Source organism: Pleurodeles waltl, chromosome 1_1 (genome assembly GCF_031143425.1).
Source record: "Pleurodeles waltl isolate 20211129_DDA chromosome 1_1, aPleWal1.hap1.20221129, whole genome shotgun sequence".
NCBI classification, from domain to species: domain Eukaryota; kingdom Metazoa; phylum Chordata; class Amphibia; order Caudata; family Salamandridae; genus Pleurodeles; species Pleurodeles waltl.
Window position 1 is genome coordinate 23,389,982 of NC_090436.1, and position 19,123 is coordinate 23,409,104.

Consider the following 19,123-nt stretch of genomic DNA (forward strand, 5'->3'; position numbering starts at 1 on the left):
CTAGGGCCACATGTGCTCTGAGTACCTGTCTTCAGGCTGTGGCCACGTGTGCTCTGAGTACCTGCCTTCGGCTATGACCATGTGTGCTCTGAGTACCTGTCTTCAGGCTGTGACCATGTGTGCTCTGAGTACCTGGCTTCAGGCTGTGACTATGTGTGCTCGGAGTACCTGGCTTCAGGCTGTGACCATGTGTACTCTGAGGACCTGCCTAACCGCTGCTCTGAGTAACTGCCTTCAGGCGGGGACCACATGTGCTCTGAGTACCTGCCTTCAGGCTGTGGCCACGTGTGCTCTGAGTACCTGCCTTCAGGCTGGGACCACATGTGTTCTGTGTACCTGGCTTCAGGCTGTGACCATGTGTGCTCTGAGTACGTGCCTTCAGGCTGGGACCACATGTGTTCTGAGTACCTGCCTTCAGGCTGTGGCCACGTGTGCTCTGAGTACCTGCTTCAGGCTGTGACCATGTGTGCTCTGAGTACGTGCCTTCAGGCTGGGACCATATGTGCTCTGAGTACCTGGCTTCAGGCTGTGACCATGTGTGCTCTGAGTACGTGCCTTCAGGCTGGGACCACATGTGCTCTGAGTACCTGCCTAACCGCTGCTCTGAGTACCTTCCTTCAGGCTGGGACCACATGTGCTCTGAGTACCTGCCTTCAGGCTTTGGCCACGTGTGCTCAGAGTACCTGGCTTCAGGCTGTGACCACATGTGCTCTGAGTACGTGCCTTCAGGCTGGGACCACATGTGCTCTGAGTACCTGCCTTCAGGCTGTGACCACGTGTGCTCTGAGTACGTGCCTTCAGGCTGGGACCACATGTGCTGTGAGTACCCGGCTTCAGGCTGTGACCATGTGTGCTCGGAGTACGTGCCTTCGGCTATGAGCACGTGTGCTCTGAGTACCTGTCTTCAGGCTGTGACCATGTGTGCTCTGAGTACCTGCCTTCAGGCTGTGACCTTGTGTGCTCTGAGTACCTGGCTTCAGGCTGTTACCATGTGTGCTCTGAGTACCTGCCTAACCGCTGCTCTGAGGCCACATGTGCTCTGAGTACCTGCCTTCAGGCTGTGGCCACGTGTGCTCTGAGTACCTGGCTTCAGGCTGTGACCATGTGTGCTCTGAGTACGTGCCTTCGGCTATGACCATGAGTGCTCTGAGTACCTGGCTTCAGGCTGTGACCATGTGTGCTCTGAGTTCCTGCCTAACCGCTGCTCTGAGTACCTGCCTTCAGGCTGGGACCACATGTGCTCTGAGTACCTGCCTTCAGGCTGTGGCCACGTGTGCTCTGAGTACCTGACTTCAAGCTGTGACCATGTGTGCTCTGAGGACGTGCCTTCAGGCTGGGACCACATGTGCTCTGAGTACCTGCCTTCAGGCTGTGGTGACGTGTGCTCTGAGTACCTGACTTTAGGCTGTGACCATGTGTGCTCTGAGGACGTGCCTTCAGGCTGGGACCACATGTGCTTTGAGTACCTGCCTTCAGGCTGTGACCACGTCTGCTCTGAGTATGTGCCTTCAGGCTGGGACCACATGTGCTCTGAGTACCTGCCTTTAGGCTGTGGCCACGTTTGCTCTGAGTACCTGCCTTCAGGCTGGGACCACATGTGCTCTGAGTGCCTGCCTTCAGGCTGTGACCAGGTGTGATCTGAGTACCTGGCTTCAGGCTGTGACCATGTGTGCTCTGAGTACCTGCCTAACCGCTGCTCTGAGTACCTGCCTTCAGGCTGGGACCGCATGTGCTCTGAGTACCTGGCTTCAGGCTGTGACCATGTGTGCTCTGAGTACGTGCCTTCAGGCTGGGACCACATGTGCTCTGAGTACCTGCCTTCAGGCTGTGGCCACGTGTGCTCTGAGTACCTGGCTTCAGGCTGTGACCATGTGTGCTCTGAGTACGTGCCTTCAGGCTGGGACCACATGTGCTCTGAGTACCTGCCTAACCGCTGCTCTGAGTACCTGCCTTCAGGCTGGGACCACATGTGCTCGGAGTACCTGCCTTCAGGCTGTGACCACGTGTGCTCTGAGTACGTGCCTTGAGGCTGGGACCACATGTGCTCTGAGTACCTGCCTTCAGGCTGTGACCATGTGTGCTCTGTGTACCTGGCGTCAGGCTGTGACCATGTGTGCTCTGAGTATCTGCCTAACCACTGCTCTGAGTACCTGCCTTCAGGCTGGGACCACATGTGCTCTGAGTACCTGCCTTCAGGCTGGGACCACATGTGCTCTGAGTACCTGGCTTCAGGCTGTGACCATGTGTGCTCTGAGTACCTGCCTTCAGGCTGGGACCACATGTGCTCTGAGTACCTGCCTTCAGGCTGTGGCCACGTGTGCTCTGAGTACGTGCCTTGAGGCTGGGACCACATGTGCTCTGAGTACCTGCCTTCAGGCTGTGGCCACGTGTGCTCTGAGTACCTGCCTTCAGGCTGTGACCAAGTGTGCTCTGAGTACCTGCCTTCAGGCTGGGACCACATGTGCTCTGAGTTCCTGACTTCAGGTTGTGGCCATGTGTGCTCTGAGTACCTGCCTTCAGGCTGTGACCACGTGTGCTCTGAGTACCTGCTCTTGTAAATATGCCAAGAATTTAACAACTAAATCAGCCTCCCGCTGACCCTGAAGCAGCTGTTTCACAAATTGCTAAGTGTTGAACCCATGAACCTGACTCCCAGCATCATTCACGTGGTTTCACACACACTGGCCGAAGTGGTCGATTCGAGCTCAGAAGTATAGTGTCACATATTTTAAACAATTAGAACTACTCAGTTGTTAATTGATAACATGTTTAGAGGCTGCACGCAGGTTACGTGTGTCAGGTGTCCTTGCTAAGAACAAAGGAAGGTATGTTTCACATTCACAGTGACGTGCACCACCTTCTACTGTTAGTGAGTTTACAACCTGACCGACACTCTCTTGCTGGTATTGTGGGGTGAGCACTGCTCTGATACTTACCTGGAGGAGTTGCAGTTCTGATTCTATTGAGGCAGAAAGAACCATCACAGTGCTGCAGTGTAGCGCTGCCCAGAAGCTCGCAGCTACGAAATGACGTGGCGGCATCATGACCTATTTTTTGTTATTTAGCAATGCTGCACCGCACTGGGGATGCTGCACCGCACTGGGGATGCTGCACCATACTGGCGACGCTGCACAGCACTTGGGAAGCTGCACAGCACTGGAGACGCTGCACAGCACTGGGGACGCTGCACCGCACTGGGGATGCTGCACCGTACTGGCGACGCTGCACAGCACTTGGGAAGCTGCACAGCACTGGAGACACTGCACAGCACTGGGGACGCTGCACCGCACTGGGGATGCTGCACAGCACTGGGGATGCTGCACCATACTGGCGACACTGCACAGCACTTGGGAAGCTGCACAGCACTGGGTACGCTGCACGGCGCTGGGGACGCTGCACGGCACTGGGTACGCTGCATGGCACTGGGGACGCTGCACAGCACTTGGGATGCTGCACAGCACTGGGTACGCTGCACGGCGCTGGGGACGCTGCACGGCACTGGGTACGCTGCATGGCACTGGGGACGCTGCATGGCACTGGGGATGCTGCACGGCACTGGGGTTGCTGCACCGTACTGGCGTCGCTGCACAGCACTTGGGAAGCTGCACAGCACTGGGTACGCTGCACGGCAGTGGGGATGCGGCACTGAGGACGCTGCACGGCACTGAGGACGCTGCACAGCACTCGAGACAGTGCACTGGGGACACTGCACCGCACTGGGGACGCTGCACAGCACTGGGGACGCTGCACCGCACTAGGGACGCTGCACCACACTGGGGATGCTGCACCATACTGGCGACGCTGCACAGCACTTGGGAAGCTGCACAGCACTGGAGACGCTGCAGAGCACTGGGGACGCTGCACCGCACTGGGGATGCTGCTCCGTACTGGCGACGCTGCACAGCACTTGGGAAGCTGCACAGCACTGGACATGCTGCACAGCACTGGGGACTCTGCACCGCACTGGGGATGCTGCACAGCACTGGGGATGCTGCACCGTACTGGCGACGCTGCACAGCACTTGGGATGCTGCACAGCACTGGGTACGCTGCACGGCGCTGGGGACGCTGCACGGCGCTGGGGACGCTGCACGGCACTGGGGATGCTGCACGGCACTGGGGATGCTGCACCGTACTGGCGACGCTGCATAGCACTTGGGAAGCTGCACAGCACTCGGGACGGTGCACCGCACTGTGGACGCTGCACAGCACGGCTAAAATCCATTCACAGGGTGAATTGGTCACAACAGGCAAGACTTCCTGGCTTTACCAATGCTTATTTTAATCAATGCTGTGAATGAAAGAGTGAATCCTCACAAAATATGTCAGCAGACTTTGGTTCTATTTGTGAAAAAGAAGTTTTTGAAGCGGACTAGACACCCCTGTAACACGAATCCATACCTGACAGGTGACGTCATGCCATGTATAACACCCGCTGGCAATTATTATTCCGAACAGAGCAATGCGTGCTGCTGTTTTGAGCCCATCAGGACAGTGTTAAAGGCCACACTACAAGTCCCAGAATGCAACATACTGCTGGCTGATAGTATTATACAGGCCGCCACAGTCCAGCTTGGCAAACTTGAGAAATAGTAAATAAAATGTAGTCCCTCCTGTCTGCCTTTCTGTTCTCCTGGGCAGGGGGCAGTTCAAGAGACGAGTGGCTGAGGGGGAGGATGATCTTTCCGATGCAAAGCAAATGCCGCCCCCCTCCCCACCCCCCCCCGCGGATGGGAGAGGCTCACAGGACGAACCGAACTGCGGCAAAAGAGAAAACCTTTACAGAACTATGTGAGCAGCGCAGGTCTCCTTCCCCTTCCTTCCTACCTCTTCAGTGTGCACGAGCGCCTCCTGAGCCCTTAGCCTTCCCTCACCCCTCTACCTGAGCCCTCCCTCACCCCTCTATCTGAGCCCTCCTCTCTCACCCCTCTACCTGAGCCCTCCTCTCTCGCCGCTCCCTCTCACCCCTCTACCTGAGCCCTCCTCTCTCGCCCCTCTACCTGAGCCCTCCCTCATCCCTCTACCTGAGCCCTCCTCTCTCGCCCCTCTACCTGAGCCCTCCTCTCTCACCCCTCTACCTGAGCCCTCCTCTCTCACCCCTCTACCTGAGCCCTCCTCTCTCGCCGCCTACCTGAGCCCTCCTCTCTCGCTCCCTCTCACCCCTCTACCTGAGCCCTCCTCTCTAGCCCCTCTACCTGAGCCCTCCCTCACCCCTCTACCTGAGCCCTCCTCTCTCGCCCCTCTACCTGAGCACTCCCTCACCCCTCTACCTGAGCCCTCCCTCACCCCTCTACCTGAGCCCCCCTCACCCCACTACCTGAGCCCTCCTCTCTCACCCCTCTACCTGAGCCCTCCTCTCTCGCCCCTCTACCTGAGCCCCCCCCCACCCCTCTACCTGAGTCCTCCTCTCTCACCCCTCTACCTGAGCCCTCCTCTCCCACTCACCCCTCTACCTGAGCCCTCCTCTCTCGCCCCTCTGCCTGAGTCCTCCTCTCTCGCCCCTCTACCTGAGCCCTCCCTCATCCCTCTACCTGAGCCCCCCTCACCCCTCTACCTGAGTCCTCCTCTCTCGCCCCTCTACCTGAGCCCTCCTCTCTCGCCCCTCTACCTGAGCCCTCCTCTCTCACCCCTCTACCTGAGCCCTCCTCTCCCACTCACCCCTCTACCTGAGCCCTCCTCTCTCGCCCCTCTACCTGAGCCCTCCCTCACCCCTCTACCTGAGCCCTCCCTCATCCCTCTACCTGAGCCCTCCTCTCTCGCCCCTCTACCTGAGCCCTCCTCTCTCGCCCCTCTACCTGAGCCCTCCTCTCTCACCCCTCTACCTGAGCCCTCCTCTCCCACTCACCCCTCTACCTGAGCCCTCCTCTCTCGCCCCTCTACCTGAGCCCTCCTCCCTCACCCCTCTACCTGAGCCCTCCCTCATCCCTCTACCTGAACCCTCCTCTCTCGCCCCTCTACCTGAGCCCTCCTCTCGCGCTCCCTCTCACCTCTCTACATGAGCATCAGGACAGCCCTGCCTTGACCAGGTGCAGCAGGTGCAGCACCCGCGGTGCCCGAGCCTTGGACCTCCGTCCAGCGGACACACACGGAGCGCGAGCGCCCGCCCGGGACAGGGACTCCCGGGGAATGATTAACTTGAGCCCCAGCAGCACTGACCCCCCGTCACTGAGCACCTCCAGGGTTGCCTGTCAGTGCGAGGAGCGCGGCCCTGCCCTCTGCCCCCAGGCGCTATCCGCCCTCCCAGGCAGCAGCGCCCACAGATAAGAGCAGCTCCCACCTTTGCCCTGCGGGATCAGTCGCGCTCAGTGCACGGCCATGGATCTCCTCTCTCACCCCGCCTGGGCCCTCTGCGCCCTGCTTATGGCCCTGCTGCTGTGGCGCTGCTGGAAGGCTTCGTGGCACCCAGGGAGCTGCCCCCTGGACCTGTCCGGGAAGACGGCCATCGTCACTGGGGCCAACACCGGTGAGTGTCCGGGCCGGGTGGGAGCGGGTCAGGGAACAGGTGGTGCTTCACCGGCTGCAGGGCTGTGGTATCATCTGCACCACCAGTCACTACAGAGACTGTACTGAAGAATGTAAACACCTTAATGTGACCCCCACAGCACCCCAACACTCGGCTGTCACCCCCACCGGCTGTCACTACAGAGAATGTACTGAAGAATGTAAACACCTTAATGTGACCCCACAGCACCCCAACACTCGGCTGTCACCCCCACCGGCTGTCACTACAGAGACTGTACTGAAGAATGTAAACACCTTAATGTGACCCCCACAGCACCCCAACACTCGGCTGTCACCCCCACCGGCTGTCACTACAGAGAATGTACTGAAGAATGTAAACACCTTAATGTGACCCCACAGCACCCCAACACTCGGCTGTCACCCCCACCGGCTGTCACTACAGAGACTGTACTGAAGAATGTAAACACCTTAATGTGACCCCCACAGCACCCCAACACTCGGCTGTCACCCCCACCGGCTGTCACTACAGAGAATGTACTGAAGAATGTAAACACCTTAATGTGACCCCACAGCACCCCAACACTCGGCTGTCACCCCCACCGGCTGTCACTACAGAGAATGTACTGAAGAATGTAAACACCTTAATGTGACCCCACAGCACCCCAACACTCGGCTGTCACCCCCACCGGCTGTCACTACAGAGAATGTACTGAAGAATGTAAACACCTTAATGTGACCCCCACAGCACCCCAACACTCGGCTGTCACCCCCACCGGCTGTCACTACAGAGACTGTACTGAGGAATGTAAACACCTTAATGTGACCCCACAGCACCCCAACACTCGGCTGTCACCCCCACCGGCTGTCACTACAGAGAATGTACAGAGGAATGTAAACACCTTAATGTGACCCCCACAGCACCCCAACACTCGGCTGTCACCCCCACCGGCTGTCACTACAGAGACTGTACAGAGGAATGTAAACACCTTAATGTGACCCCCACAGCACCCCAACACTCGGCTGTCACCCCCACCGGCTGTCACTACAGAGACTGTACTGAGGAATGTAAACACCTTAATGTGACCCCACAGCACCCCAACACTCGGCTGTCACCCCCACCGGCTGTCACTACAGAGAATGTACAGAGGAATGTAAACACCTTAATGTGACCCCCACAGCACCCCAACACTCGGCTGTCACCCCCACCGGCTGTCACTACAGAGACTGTACTAAGGAATGTAAACACCTTAATGTGACCCCCACAGCACCCCAACACTCGGCTGTCACCCCCACCGGCTGTCACTACAGAGACTGTACTGAAGAATGTAAACACCTTAATGTGACCCCACAGCACCTCAACACTCGGCTGTCACCCCCACCGGCTGTCACTACAGAGACTGTACTGAAGAATGTAAACACCTTAATGTGACCCCACAGCACCCCAACACTCGGCTGTCACCCCCACCGGCTGTCACTACAGAGACTGTACTAAGGAATGTAAACACCTTAATGTGACCCCACAGCACCCCAACACTCGGCTGTCACCCCCACCGGCTGTCACTACAGAGACTGTACTGAAGAATGTAAACACCTTAATGTGACCCCCACAGCACCCCAACACTCGGCTGTCACCCCCACCGGCTGTCACTACAGAGAATGTACTGAGGAATGTAAACACCTTAATGTGACCCCCACAGCACCCCAACACTCGGCTGTCACCCCCACCGGCTGTCACTACAGAGACTGTACTGAGGAATGTAAACACCTTAATGTGACCCCCACAGCACCCCAACACTCGGCTGTCACCCCCACCGGCTGTCACTACAGAGACTGTACTGAGGAATGTAAACACCTTAATGTGACCCCCACAGCACCCCAACACTCGGCTGTCACCCCCACCGGCTGTCACTACAGAGAATGTACTGAAGAATGTAAACACCTTAATGTGACCCCCACAGCACCCCAACACTCGGCTGTCACCCCCACCGGCTGTCACTACAGAGACTGTACTGAGGAATGTAAACACCTTAATGTGACCCCCACAGCACCCCAACACTCGGCTGTCACCCCCACCGGCTGTCACTACAGAGACTGTACAGAGGAATGTAAACACATTAATGTGACCCCCACAGCACCCCAACACTCGGCTGTCACCCCCACCGGCTGTCACTACAGAGACTGTTCTGATGAATGTAAACACTTAATGTGACCCCCAGAACCCCCAGCCCTCGGCTGTCACCCCCACCGGCTGTCACTATGGAGACTAAATAAAGGTCTGTTGACCATTGGGGACCTGCACGCGCTTGGTAGCCACTGCACTCTGTGATGTCATCAGCTCTCTGCCGTCACCTTGCCCACCTGGCACTGCTGGCACTGCAGAGGTTACTGGGCATTAAGTGCACATCATGGCTCCGAATGGTCCTTCGTGCCCCCTCCCTCCCGCAAACAGCACACGCTGCCTCTCAGTGCTTGGAGAGTGAGAGGCAACATTGACCTCCTTCAGCTGCACCCCGAGTTCATGGGTGACATCATGGTGGCGAGGTGGCCCTCCACAAAATCAGTGCCCAGCGGCCTTGGAACAAGTCTGTGGATTGGTGCAGCAGCTGACAAATGGACCCATTGCAGGCAAAGTGGGCTGAAGTTGTATTGCTTGTTCTGTCCCTAGCCCGGCAAGCACTTGCCTTGGGCACAGTTAAGAGCTATTTATCAAATCGTTCTGCCTCTTTAGTTTTAATTTCCCAAACCACCTCTTGTGATGAGATTTTACAACTGTTTGCACCACTTGATCTTAGACCTCACCTCACGATGTCCACCCATCTTGAGTCGCTGCACAGTTGTTCCTTGAGAATCCTGTCTGTGAAGATAATCATTCTCAACACTTTAACACTGACTACATATGTGAATGAGCTTCAGACTCATTCTATTACTCCACTGTATAACATCTTCTCAGATAAGTTGGTTTTGGGGCCCTGAGTTTGATTTCTACCAAAGTGGTTACTCCTTTTCATGTTGGGCAAGCTATCATCCTTCCAGTATTTTTTGCTCTCCTTCAGCTCTCCAAGAAGGAAGAAAGACTTCCTCGTTTTGGATCGCAAAAGAGCGTCATGCATTTAGGGCCAGATTTATGGAAAAGTGGCACAGAGCCGGTGCTGTGCCAAAATTGGCAGCACCGATCAATTTAGGAATGCAGGGATGTGCCACATTTAAGTGAATACAGCGCACCCCTGTGTTGTCCCCTGCACTGGCACTGGCATTTAGCTGCCAACACATGATGTCTGCGTTGAGGGGGTGATTGTTTAACAATCATTTCTGGCATTTTGCTCTTTCTATGCGTGCTGCAGAAGGCAGCACGCATAGAAAAGGCAAAAAACGAGGAGGAATAAAAGTATTCCTCATCGTTGCATCCTGCTAGTGCCACCCCTGGGGGTGGCGTTAGATTTTGGCTCTGTCTCAGGTTTACAAAATTTCATAATTGTGAGGCAGCGTCAAAATGCAATGGGTGTTAATGTGGCACGCCCACAGCAACACCCATTGCACGCCCCTTCCACGCACAGTGCTGTGTGTGAAGGGGCCGTATTTACAAGGTGACGTTAAACAACAAAAAGTGGCTTAATGCCACCTTGTAAATAGGTGCAGTGCTTAGCGCCACAGGAGCGTCATAAAAAGTGACGCACCTGTGGCGCTAGGGGCCTATAAATACGCCCCTTAGAGCCGTTCTACCAAGGAACATCGAGTGGCTGATCAGCTCTTTGTAGGGTTCTCTGGGGCAAAGAAGCACAAGGCAGTTCAAAAGCGACCCATCTCTTGATATCTTGTCCTCAGCATAAAGATCTGCTGCACGCTGATAAAGAAGCATCCCCCAGTAGATTGGGAGTTTCTTCAACAGCTGCATCTGCTACCACTGTGTTTGCGGGCTGAGTGCTTTTCTGGAATAATGCCGGGCTGCTTTATGGGCCTGGGTAAACACATTCACATTGTACTACTGCCCTGACAAGTAGGTCTGTCAAGGGAAGCAATTTTCCCGCTCAGCCCTCCAGGACCTTTTTGTATGAGCCAGTTCACAGATCCACCACCTTGGAAAGGTACAAATAATGTGTTTATTCACATTTGGTAATGATCTTTCTGGTGGATAATCTAACTGCAGATTCCTCACCGACCCATCAGCCTCCCTGTTCTCTAAACTGGGCTCTGTTTTACCTAAACATATCCCAGGTCTGCACACTGGTCATACCGACCTCAATGGGCTCTGCATCAGAGGGCACAGACAGCAACTGATTTCACATGCATGGGTGACGTTCATAGGCAGCTCTGCTCATCACTTCCAGAGCAGAACGACAGTGCCGAGCCACATGATGCCACCTGTCAGCACAAAGGAGAACTGCTCTAAAAGTTTCTGTATCCAGCCTGCCACTTGGGGAATATTCACACGATGAAGAATTCATCATTCGATATAGCATCCACCAAAAAGATCTTTACTGAAGGTAAGTAACCTGTTCACCTCTCATACCGTGACCACACGGTTAATGAAGAGCAAATATCCTACCCTCTGCTGCTTTCCTTGATCCTACCTGAGCTATAGTTCCTTTGTAAATACTCTAATTCACTTACGTCTTACCTACAGAACAGACTGAGTACCCCACAGTTCCATCCTGGACCACGTGTGCCATGGAACAGACTTTGTGCATACAATGACATCCCTCAAACTATTAAAGCTTTTAAATATGACATTCTGTCAATAGAATGTAATGAGCAGCGTCACTGGTGTGTGAGACAGATAAAATTAATATATGGGGAGGCCAATATATCAGTCTTCACCAAAAGTTTCATTGTGTCTTCGTGTTGGTGTACACTGCATCTTACAGCACTGAAAGCCTGATTTACATCTCAGTGAAGGGAATACTCCATCACAAATGTGACGGACATCCCGTCCGCTGTGTTAGGGTCCCCATGGGATATAATGGGATTGTAATACGGCGGGCGGGATAGCTGCCACATTTGTGACAGATTATTCCCCTCTACCGAGGTCTAAATCAGGCCTTTAGTCTTGATAAGAGCTTTTAATTTGTTGCTGTTTGTATGATGAGATTGCAGGGATGAAGAACTCTCTGCACCATAAATTCACTTCTGTCTGCTGTGTACAACAGACAATCATTTGTTACCTTCTTCCTCCTCTGCTCCAGGCATTGGCAAGTGCGTTGCTTTAGATCTGGCCCGGCGTAATGCCCGTGTACTACTCGCGTGCAGAAGTAGAGAGAGGGGGCAAGAGGCTTTGACAGAAATACAGAAGAAGGTCGGAAATCCAAATGTAGTCCTGAGGATTATCGACACCAGCTCCATGGCCTCAGTGCGAGCATTTGCTGAGCAAGTACTCCGTGAAGAAAAGCGCCTGGATATCCTTATAAATAATGCTGGTGCATCAGGTATGTGTGGTTTTCTGTGTTAAAAATGTGATAGTTACTCATGTCTCAGTGGAAATTGAATGGCTTTCTTGTAATGCCATCCCTCTAAGACAAGGGGCCTGATTTAGAACACAGTGGGTGGGATATCCAGTCCGCTAAAATCTAAATCCAATTATATTCTATGGGATTTATTATTTCGGTGGCTGGGATATCCATCACCGTTGTGATGCAGTAACCCGTTGCGGAGTTCTAAATCAGGTCCTTAGACTCTCAAATTTGATTTGTTAAAAATGCCCATGCTCACTACCTCTAACAGTGGCTATGTCCTCGTACAGCCGGCAAAAACCTATCCTCAGAACTTTGTCATAGTTTTATCCTCCTGTTATTCACAGTTGCCTTAATGACTCCAGTCCACCATCAGTTACCATCAGCAAAAGCCATCTAACCTTCATGTCGCAACTGAATAATTTAATGTATTTTCTTATGTTTTTTAATTAATTGCATTTTGGGCTATGCTACATGCCATATGGGTGGTGAACACAGGACAGATGGTGAATAGGAAGTAAATATAAGAAGGATTTTTAGGAATTTGGCAGTATCAATGGAGCCCGAGCTTATTACCTGAGGTGATGAGTGATGGTCAGCTGCTAAGGTGGTGTTGGCTGCTGGGTTAGGTGAATGGTAGTGGACATGAGAATGGGTCTCATTTAGATATTGGTGGTTGGTTTCCTCCGTCACAACAGTGACACATTTCCTATTCGTCTAAATCTAAATCCCGTTATTACCTATGAGATTTTGATTTTGGCGGACGGGATATCCATCACAGTTGTGATGGAACCATCCTTCCACTAATATCTAAGTCAGTCCCTAAATGTCCACAGACTGAGAGTATTCTTTAATGTGATTGGTCTTTACCATTTTCCTGAATGCCATATGGTTTTGAGACTCTATGGGTGATTAGCCGCGCTTTACAAATCCTTGGTTGATTGATTGATGTGGTTGGTTGAAGAGTGAAACGTGTCTACTCAGAAAGATCAACCATCTCAGCAGGTCATTTTGTGGATGTTCTTTGCCAAGTAGGGTACACTGGGCAGTTACGTTTTGTTTATGACACACAAGTCCTCTAACCCAAAGTCAGTTATTGATGAAATTTCATGCAAATCCATGCATCAGGCCTAAGCGTAGAGTCAACATGTAGAGGATCCCATCTGTTTCCAGAGCTTTACCCCACTTTCCAACGAGACCACCATGCTGGTGACGTGTTGTAGCATAAAGAGGCCATGCTCCTCATGTGAATCTTATTCGCCAAGATGGCAAATGAAGAGGGTGTCAGTGTAATGTCCCTTTTGAAGTTTGTGGGGGCTATAACTTTACTTTGTTTATCAAGATAGAGAATGTGGAGTCTGTGGAGTTCTTGATCGCTGGTGCAAATGAGATTTCGGGGTGAAGTAGGACATCAATGACAGCACAGAGACGATATTGGAAGATGTGTACACACGAGGGCAGGGGGCAAATGGGTGCTATTGTAAGTTCTGCGTTGGTGTCCCTTAGGTACAGGTAGGTGGCTAATTTATACTTTTGGGTGGCCAAGGGACCCCTGACCAGCTCATAAGTGTGACTGCTCCAAGCAGACTAGGGAGGCAAGTAAGATTAGGAGGAAGCATCAAGGGGCAGATACCCTCTTGGGTGATTAGTACACTATTGTAGGAAGTGGGCTCTGTATGTGCTATTTCAAAGTAAGGAATAGCATGCACAGAGTCCAAGGGTTCCCCTTAGAGGTAAAATAGTGGTAAAAAGAGATAATACTAATGCTCTATTTTGTGGTAGTGTGGTCGAGCAGTAGGCTTATCCAAGGAGTAGTGTTAAGCATTTGTTGTACATACACATAGACAATAAATGAGGTACACACACTCAGAGACAAATCCAGCCAATAGGTTTTGTTATAGAAAAATATATTTTCTTAGTTTATTTTAAGAACCACAGGTTCAAATTTCACATGTAATAGCTCATTTGAAAGGTATTGCAGGTAAGTACTCTAGGAACTTTGAATCATTACTTTAGCATGTATACTTTTCACATAAAACACAATAAGCTGTTTTAAAAGTGGACACAGTGCAATTTTCACAGTTCCTAGGGGAAGTAAGTATTGTTAGTTGTAACAGGTAAGTAAGTCACTTACAGGTTTCAGTTTTTGGTCCAAGGTAGCCCACCGTTGGGGGTTCAGAGCAACCCCAAAGTTATCACACCAGCAGCTCAGGGCCGGTCAGGTGCAAAGGTCAAAGAGGTGCCCAAAACACATAGGCTTCAATGGAGAGAAGGGGGTGCCCCGGTTCCAGTCTGCCTGCAGGTAAGTACCCGCGTCTTCGGAGGGCAGACCAGGGGGGTTTTGTAGGGCACCGGGGGGGGACACAAGTTAGCACAGAAGGTACACCCTCAGCAGCGCGGGGGCGGCCGGGTGCAGTGTGGGAACAAGCGTCGGGTTTCCTTCAGTTTTCAATGGGAGACCAAGAGGTCTCTTCAGCGATGCAGGCAGGCAAGGGGGGGGCTCCTCGGGGTAGCCACCACCTGGGCAAGGGAGAGGGCCTCCTGGGGGTCACTCCTGCACAGAAGTTCCGTTCCTTTAGGCGCTGGGGGCTGCGGGTGCAGGGTCTTTTCCAGCCGTCGGGAAATGGAGTTAAGACAGTCGCGGTCAGGGGGAGCCTGGGGATTCCCTCTGCAGGCGTCGCTGTGGGGGTTCAGGGGGGACAACTTTGGTTACTCACAGTCGTAGAGTCGCCGGAGGGTCCTCCCTGAGCTGTTTGTTCTCCACCAGTCGAGTCGGGGTCGCCGGGTGCAGTGTTGCAAGTCTCACGCTTCTTGCGGGGAGTTGCAGGGGTCTTTAAATCTGCTCCTTGTAACAAAGTTGCAGTTCTTTTGGAGCAGTGCCGCTGTCCTCGGGAGTTTCTTGTCTTCTTCGAAGCGGGCAGTCCTCAGAGGATTCAGAGGTCGCTGTTCCCTTGGAAAGCGTCGCTGGAGCAGGGTTCTTTGGAAGGCAGGAGACAGGCCGGTGAGTTCTGGGGCCAAGGCAGTTGGTGTCTTCTGGTCTTCCTCTGCAGGGGTTTTCAGCTTTGCAGTCCTTCTTCTTGTAGTTGCAGGAATCTAAAATCTTAGGTTCAGGGGAGCCCTTAAATACTAAATTTAAGGGCGTGTTTAGGTCTGAGGGGTTAGTAGCCAATGGCTACTAGCCCTGAGGGTGAGTACACCCTCTTTGTGCCTCCTCCCAAGGGGAGGGGGTCACATCCCTAATCCTATTGGGGGAATCCTCCATCTGCAAGATGGAGGATTTCTAAAAGTTAGAGTCACTTCAGCTCAGGACACCTTAGGGGCTGTCCTGACTGGCCAGTGACTCCTCCTTGTTGTTTTCTTTGTTTCCTCCGGCCTTGCCGCCAAAAGTGGGGGCCGTGGCCGGAGGAGGCTGCTGGGCTGTGACAAAGGGGTGAGCCTTTGAGGCTCACCGCCAGGTGTTACAGCTCCTGCCTGGGGGAGGTGTTAGCATCTCCACCCAGTGCAGGCTTTGTTACTGGCCTCAGAGTGACAAAGGCACTCTCCCCATGGGGCCAGCAACATGTCTCTAGTGTGGCAGGCTGCTGGAACCAGTCAGCCTACACAGATAGTCGGTTAAGTTTCAGGGGGCACCTCTAAGGTGCCCTCTGTGGTGTATTTTACAATAAAATGTACACTGGCATCAGTGTGCATTTATTGTGCTGAGAAGTTTGATACCAAACTTCCCAGTTTTCAGTGTAGCCATTATGTTGCTGTGGAGTTCGTGTAAAACAGACTCCCAGACCATATACTCTTATGGCTACCCTGCACTTACAATGTCTAAGGTTTTGCTTAGACACTGGAGGGGTATAGTGCTCATGCACTGGTACCCTCACCTATGGTATAGTGCACCCTGCCTTAGGGCTGTAAGGCCTGCTAGAGGGGTGTCTTACCTATACTGCATAGGCAGTGAGAGGCTGGCATGGCACCCTGAGGGGAGTGCCATGTCGACTTACTCATTTTGTTCTCACTAGCACACACAGGCTTGTAAGCAGTGCGTCTGTGCTGAGTGAGGGGTCTCTAGGGTGGCATAATACATGCTGCAGCCCTTAGAGACCTTCCCTGGCATCAGGGCCCTTGGTACCAGAGGTACCAGTTACAAGGGACTTATCTGGATGCCAGGGTGTGCCAATTGTGGAATCAAAAGTACAGGTTAGGGAAAGAACACTGGTGCTGGGGCCTGGTTAGCAGGCCTCAGCACACTTTCAATTCAAAACATAGCATCAGCATAGGCAAAAAGTCAGGGGGTAACCATGCCAAGGAGGCATTTCCTTACACAACCCCCCCCCCCCAAACGAAAGAGGATGAGACTAACCTTTCCCAAGAGAGTCTTCATTTTCTAAGTGGAAGAACCTGGAAAGGCCATCTGCATTGGCATGGGCAGTCCCAGGTCTGTGTTCCACTACAAAGTCCATTCCCTGTAGGGAGATGGACCACCTCAACAGTTTTGGATTTTCACCTTTCATTTGCATCAGCCATCTGAGAGGTCTGTGGTCAGTCTGAACTAGGAAGTGAGTACCAAAGAGGTATGGTCTCAGCTTCTTCAGGGACCAAACCACAGCAAAGGCCTCCCTCTCAATGGCACTCCAACGCTGCTCCCTGGGGAGTAACCTCCTGCTAATGAAAGCAACAGGCTGGTCAAGGCCATCATCATTTGTTTGGGACAAAACTGCCCCTATCCCATGTTCAGAGGCATCTGTTTGCACAATGAATTGCTTGGAGTAATCTGGAGCTTTTAGAACTGGTGCTGTGCACATAGCTTGTTTCAGGGTGTCAAAGGCCTGTTGGCATTCTACAGTCCAGTTTACTTTCTTGGACATTTTCTTAGAGGTCAATTCTGTGAGGGCTGTCACTATTGATCCATATCCCTTCACAAACCTCCTATAGTACCCAGTCAAGCCAAGGAATGCCCTGACTTGAGTCTGGGTTTTTGGAGCTACCCAGTCCAGAATAGTCTGGATCTTGGGTTGAAGTGGCTGAACTTGGCCTCCACCTACAAGGTGTCCCAAGTAAACCACCGTTCCCTGCCCTATCTGGCATTTGGATGCCTTGATAGAGAGGCCTGCAGATTGCAGAGCCTTCAAAACCTTCTTCAGGTGGACCAGGTGATCCTGCCAGGTGGAGCTGAAGACAGCAATATCATCAAGATAAGCTGCACTACAGGATTCCAACCCAGCAAGGACTTGATTCACCAACCTTTGGAAGGTGGCAGGGGCATTCTTTCAACCAAAGGGCATAACAGTGAACTGATAATGCCCATCAGGTGTGGAGAATGCTGTCTTTTCTTTTGCTCCAGGGGCCATTTTGATTTGCCAGTACCCTGCTGTTAAGTCAAAGGTACTTAAGAATTTGGCAGCCCCTAATTTGTCTATGAGCTCATCAGCTCTAGGAATGGGATGGGCATCTGTCTTGGTGACAGAATTGAGACCTCTGTAGTCCACACAAAACCTCATCTCTCTCTTTCCATCTTTGGTGTGAGGTTTGGGGACTAAGACCACTGGGCTAGCCCAGGGGCTGTCAGAGTGCTCTATTACTCCCAATTCCAGCATCTTGTGGACTTCCACCTTGATGCTTTCCTTAACTTGATCAGACTGTCTAAATATTTTGTTTTTGACAGGTATGCTGTCTCCTGTGTCCACATCATGGGTACACAGGTGTGTCTGACCAGGGGTTAGGGAAAAGAGTTCAGCAAACTGTTGTAGGACCTTCCTACAGTCAGCTTGCTGTTGGCTAGAGAGGGTGTCTGAGTAGATCACTCCATCCACTGAGCCATCTTTAGGGTCTGATGAGAGGAGATCAGGGAGAGGTTCACTCTCAGCTTCCTGGTCCTCATCTGTTACCATCAACAGATTTACATCAGCCCTGTCATGGAAGAGCTTAAGGCGGTTCACATGGATCACCCTCTTGGGGCTCCTGCTTGTGCCCAGGTCCACCAGGTAGGTGACCTGACTCTTCCTCTCCAGTACTGGGTAAGGGCCACTCCATTTGTCCTGAAGTGCCCTGGGAGCCACAGGCTCCAGAACCCAGACTTTCTGTCCTGGTTGGAACTCAACCAGTGCAGCCTTTTGGTCATACCACAACTTCTGGAGTTGTTGGATGGCCTCAAGGTTTTTACTTGCCTTTTCCATGTACTCTGCCATTCTTGAGCGAAGGCCAAGTACATAGTCCACTATGTCTTGTTTAGGCTCATGAAGAGGTCTCTCCCAGCCTTCTTTAACAAGAGCAAGTGGTCCCCTTACAGGGTGACCAAACAGAAGTTCAAAGGGTGAGAACCCTACTCCCTTCTGAGGCACCTCCCTGTAGGCGAAAAGCAGACATGGCAGGAGGACATCCCATCTCCTTTTGAGTTTTTCTGGGAGCCCCATGATCATGCCCTTTAATGTATTGTTGAATCTCTCAACAAGGCCATTAGTTTGTGGATGATATGGTGTAGTGAATTTATAAGTCACTCCACACTCATTCCACATGTGTTTTAGGTAAGCTGACATGAAGTTGGTACCTCTGTCAGAAACCACCTCCTTAGGGAAACCCACTCTGGTAAAGATACCAATGAGGGCCTTGGCTACTGCAGGGGCAGTAGTCGACCTAAGGGGAATAGCTTCAGGATACCTAGTAGCATGATCCACTACTACTAGGATGTACATATTTCCTGAGGCTGTGGGAGGTTCTAGTGGACCAACTATGTCCACACCCACTCTTTCAAAGGGGACCCCCACCACTGGAAGTGGAATGAGGGGGGCCTTTGGGTGCCCACCTGTCTTACCACTGGCTTGACAGGTGGGGCAGGAGAGGCAAAACTCCTTAACCTTCTGGGACATATTGGGCCAGTAGAAGTGGTTGACTAACCTCTCCCACGTCTTGGTTTGTCCCAAATGCCCAGCAAGGGGAATATCATGGGCTAAGGTCAGAATGAACTCTCTGAAACTCTGAGGCACTACCACTCTTCTAGTGGCACCAGGTTTGGGATCTCTGGCCTCAGTGTACAGGAGTCCATCTTCCCAATAGACCCTATGTGTTCCATTTTTCTTGCCTTTGGACTCTTCAGCAGCTTGCTGCCTAAGGCCCTCAAGAGAGGGACAGGTTTTTTGTCCCTTACACAACTCTTCCCTTGAGGGTCCCCCTGGGCCTAAGAGCTCAACCTGATAAGGTTCCAGCTCCATAGGCTCAGTTCCCTCAGAGGGC

General features: G+C 52.6%; 1 protein-coding gene across 3 annotated transcripts in view; it reads left to right on the forward strand.

Annotated features, from left to right (window-relative positions):
* The window catches only part of LOC138255868 (retinol dehydrogenase 14-like), a 267,326-nt gene that overhangs the window by 110,939 nt on the left and 137,264 nt on the right, over positions 1-19,123 (forward strand). For 2 of the 3 annotated variants that reach the window (XM_069205850.1, XM_069205846.1), the window contains 2 exons: positions 3,066-3,369; positions 11,642-11,881. In XM_069205850.1, the coding sequence (XP_069061951.1) occupies positions 3,087-3,369; positions 11,642-11,881 (523 nt within the window). In that variant the 5' untranslated portion in view covers positions 3,066-3,086. Of the gene's footprint in view, positions 1-3,065; positions 3,370-6,182; positions 6,463-11,641; positions 11,882-19,123 lie in introns of those variants that run through there. The other variant, XM_069205855.1, reaches the window with a different exon arrangement.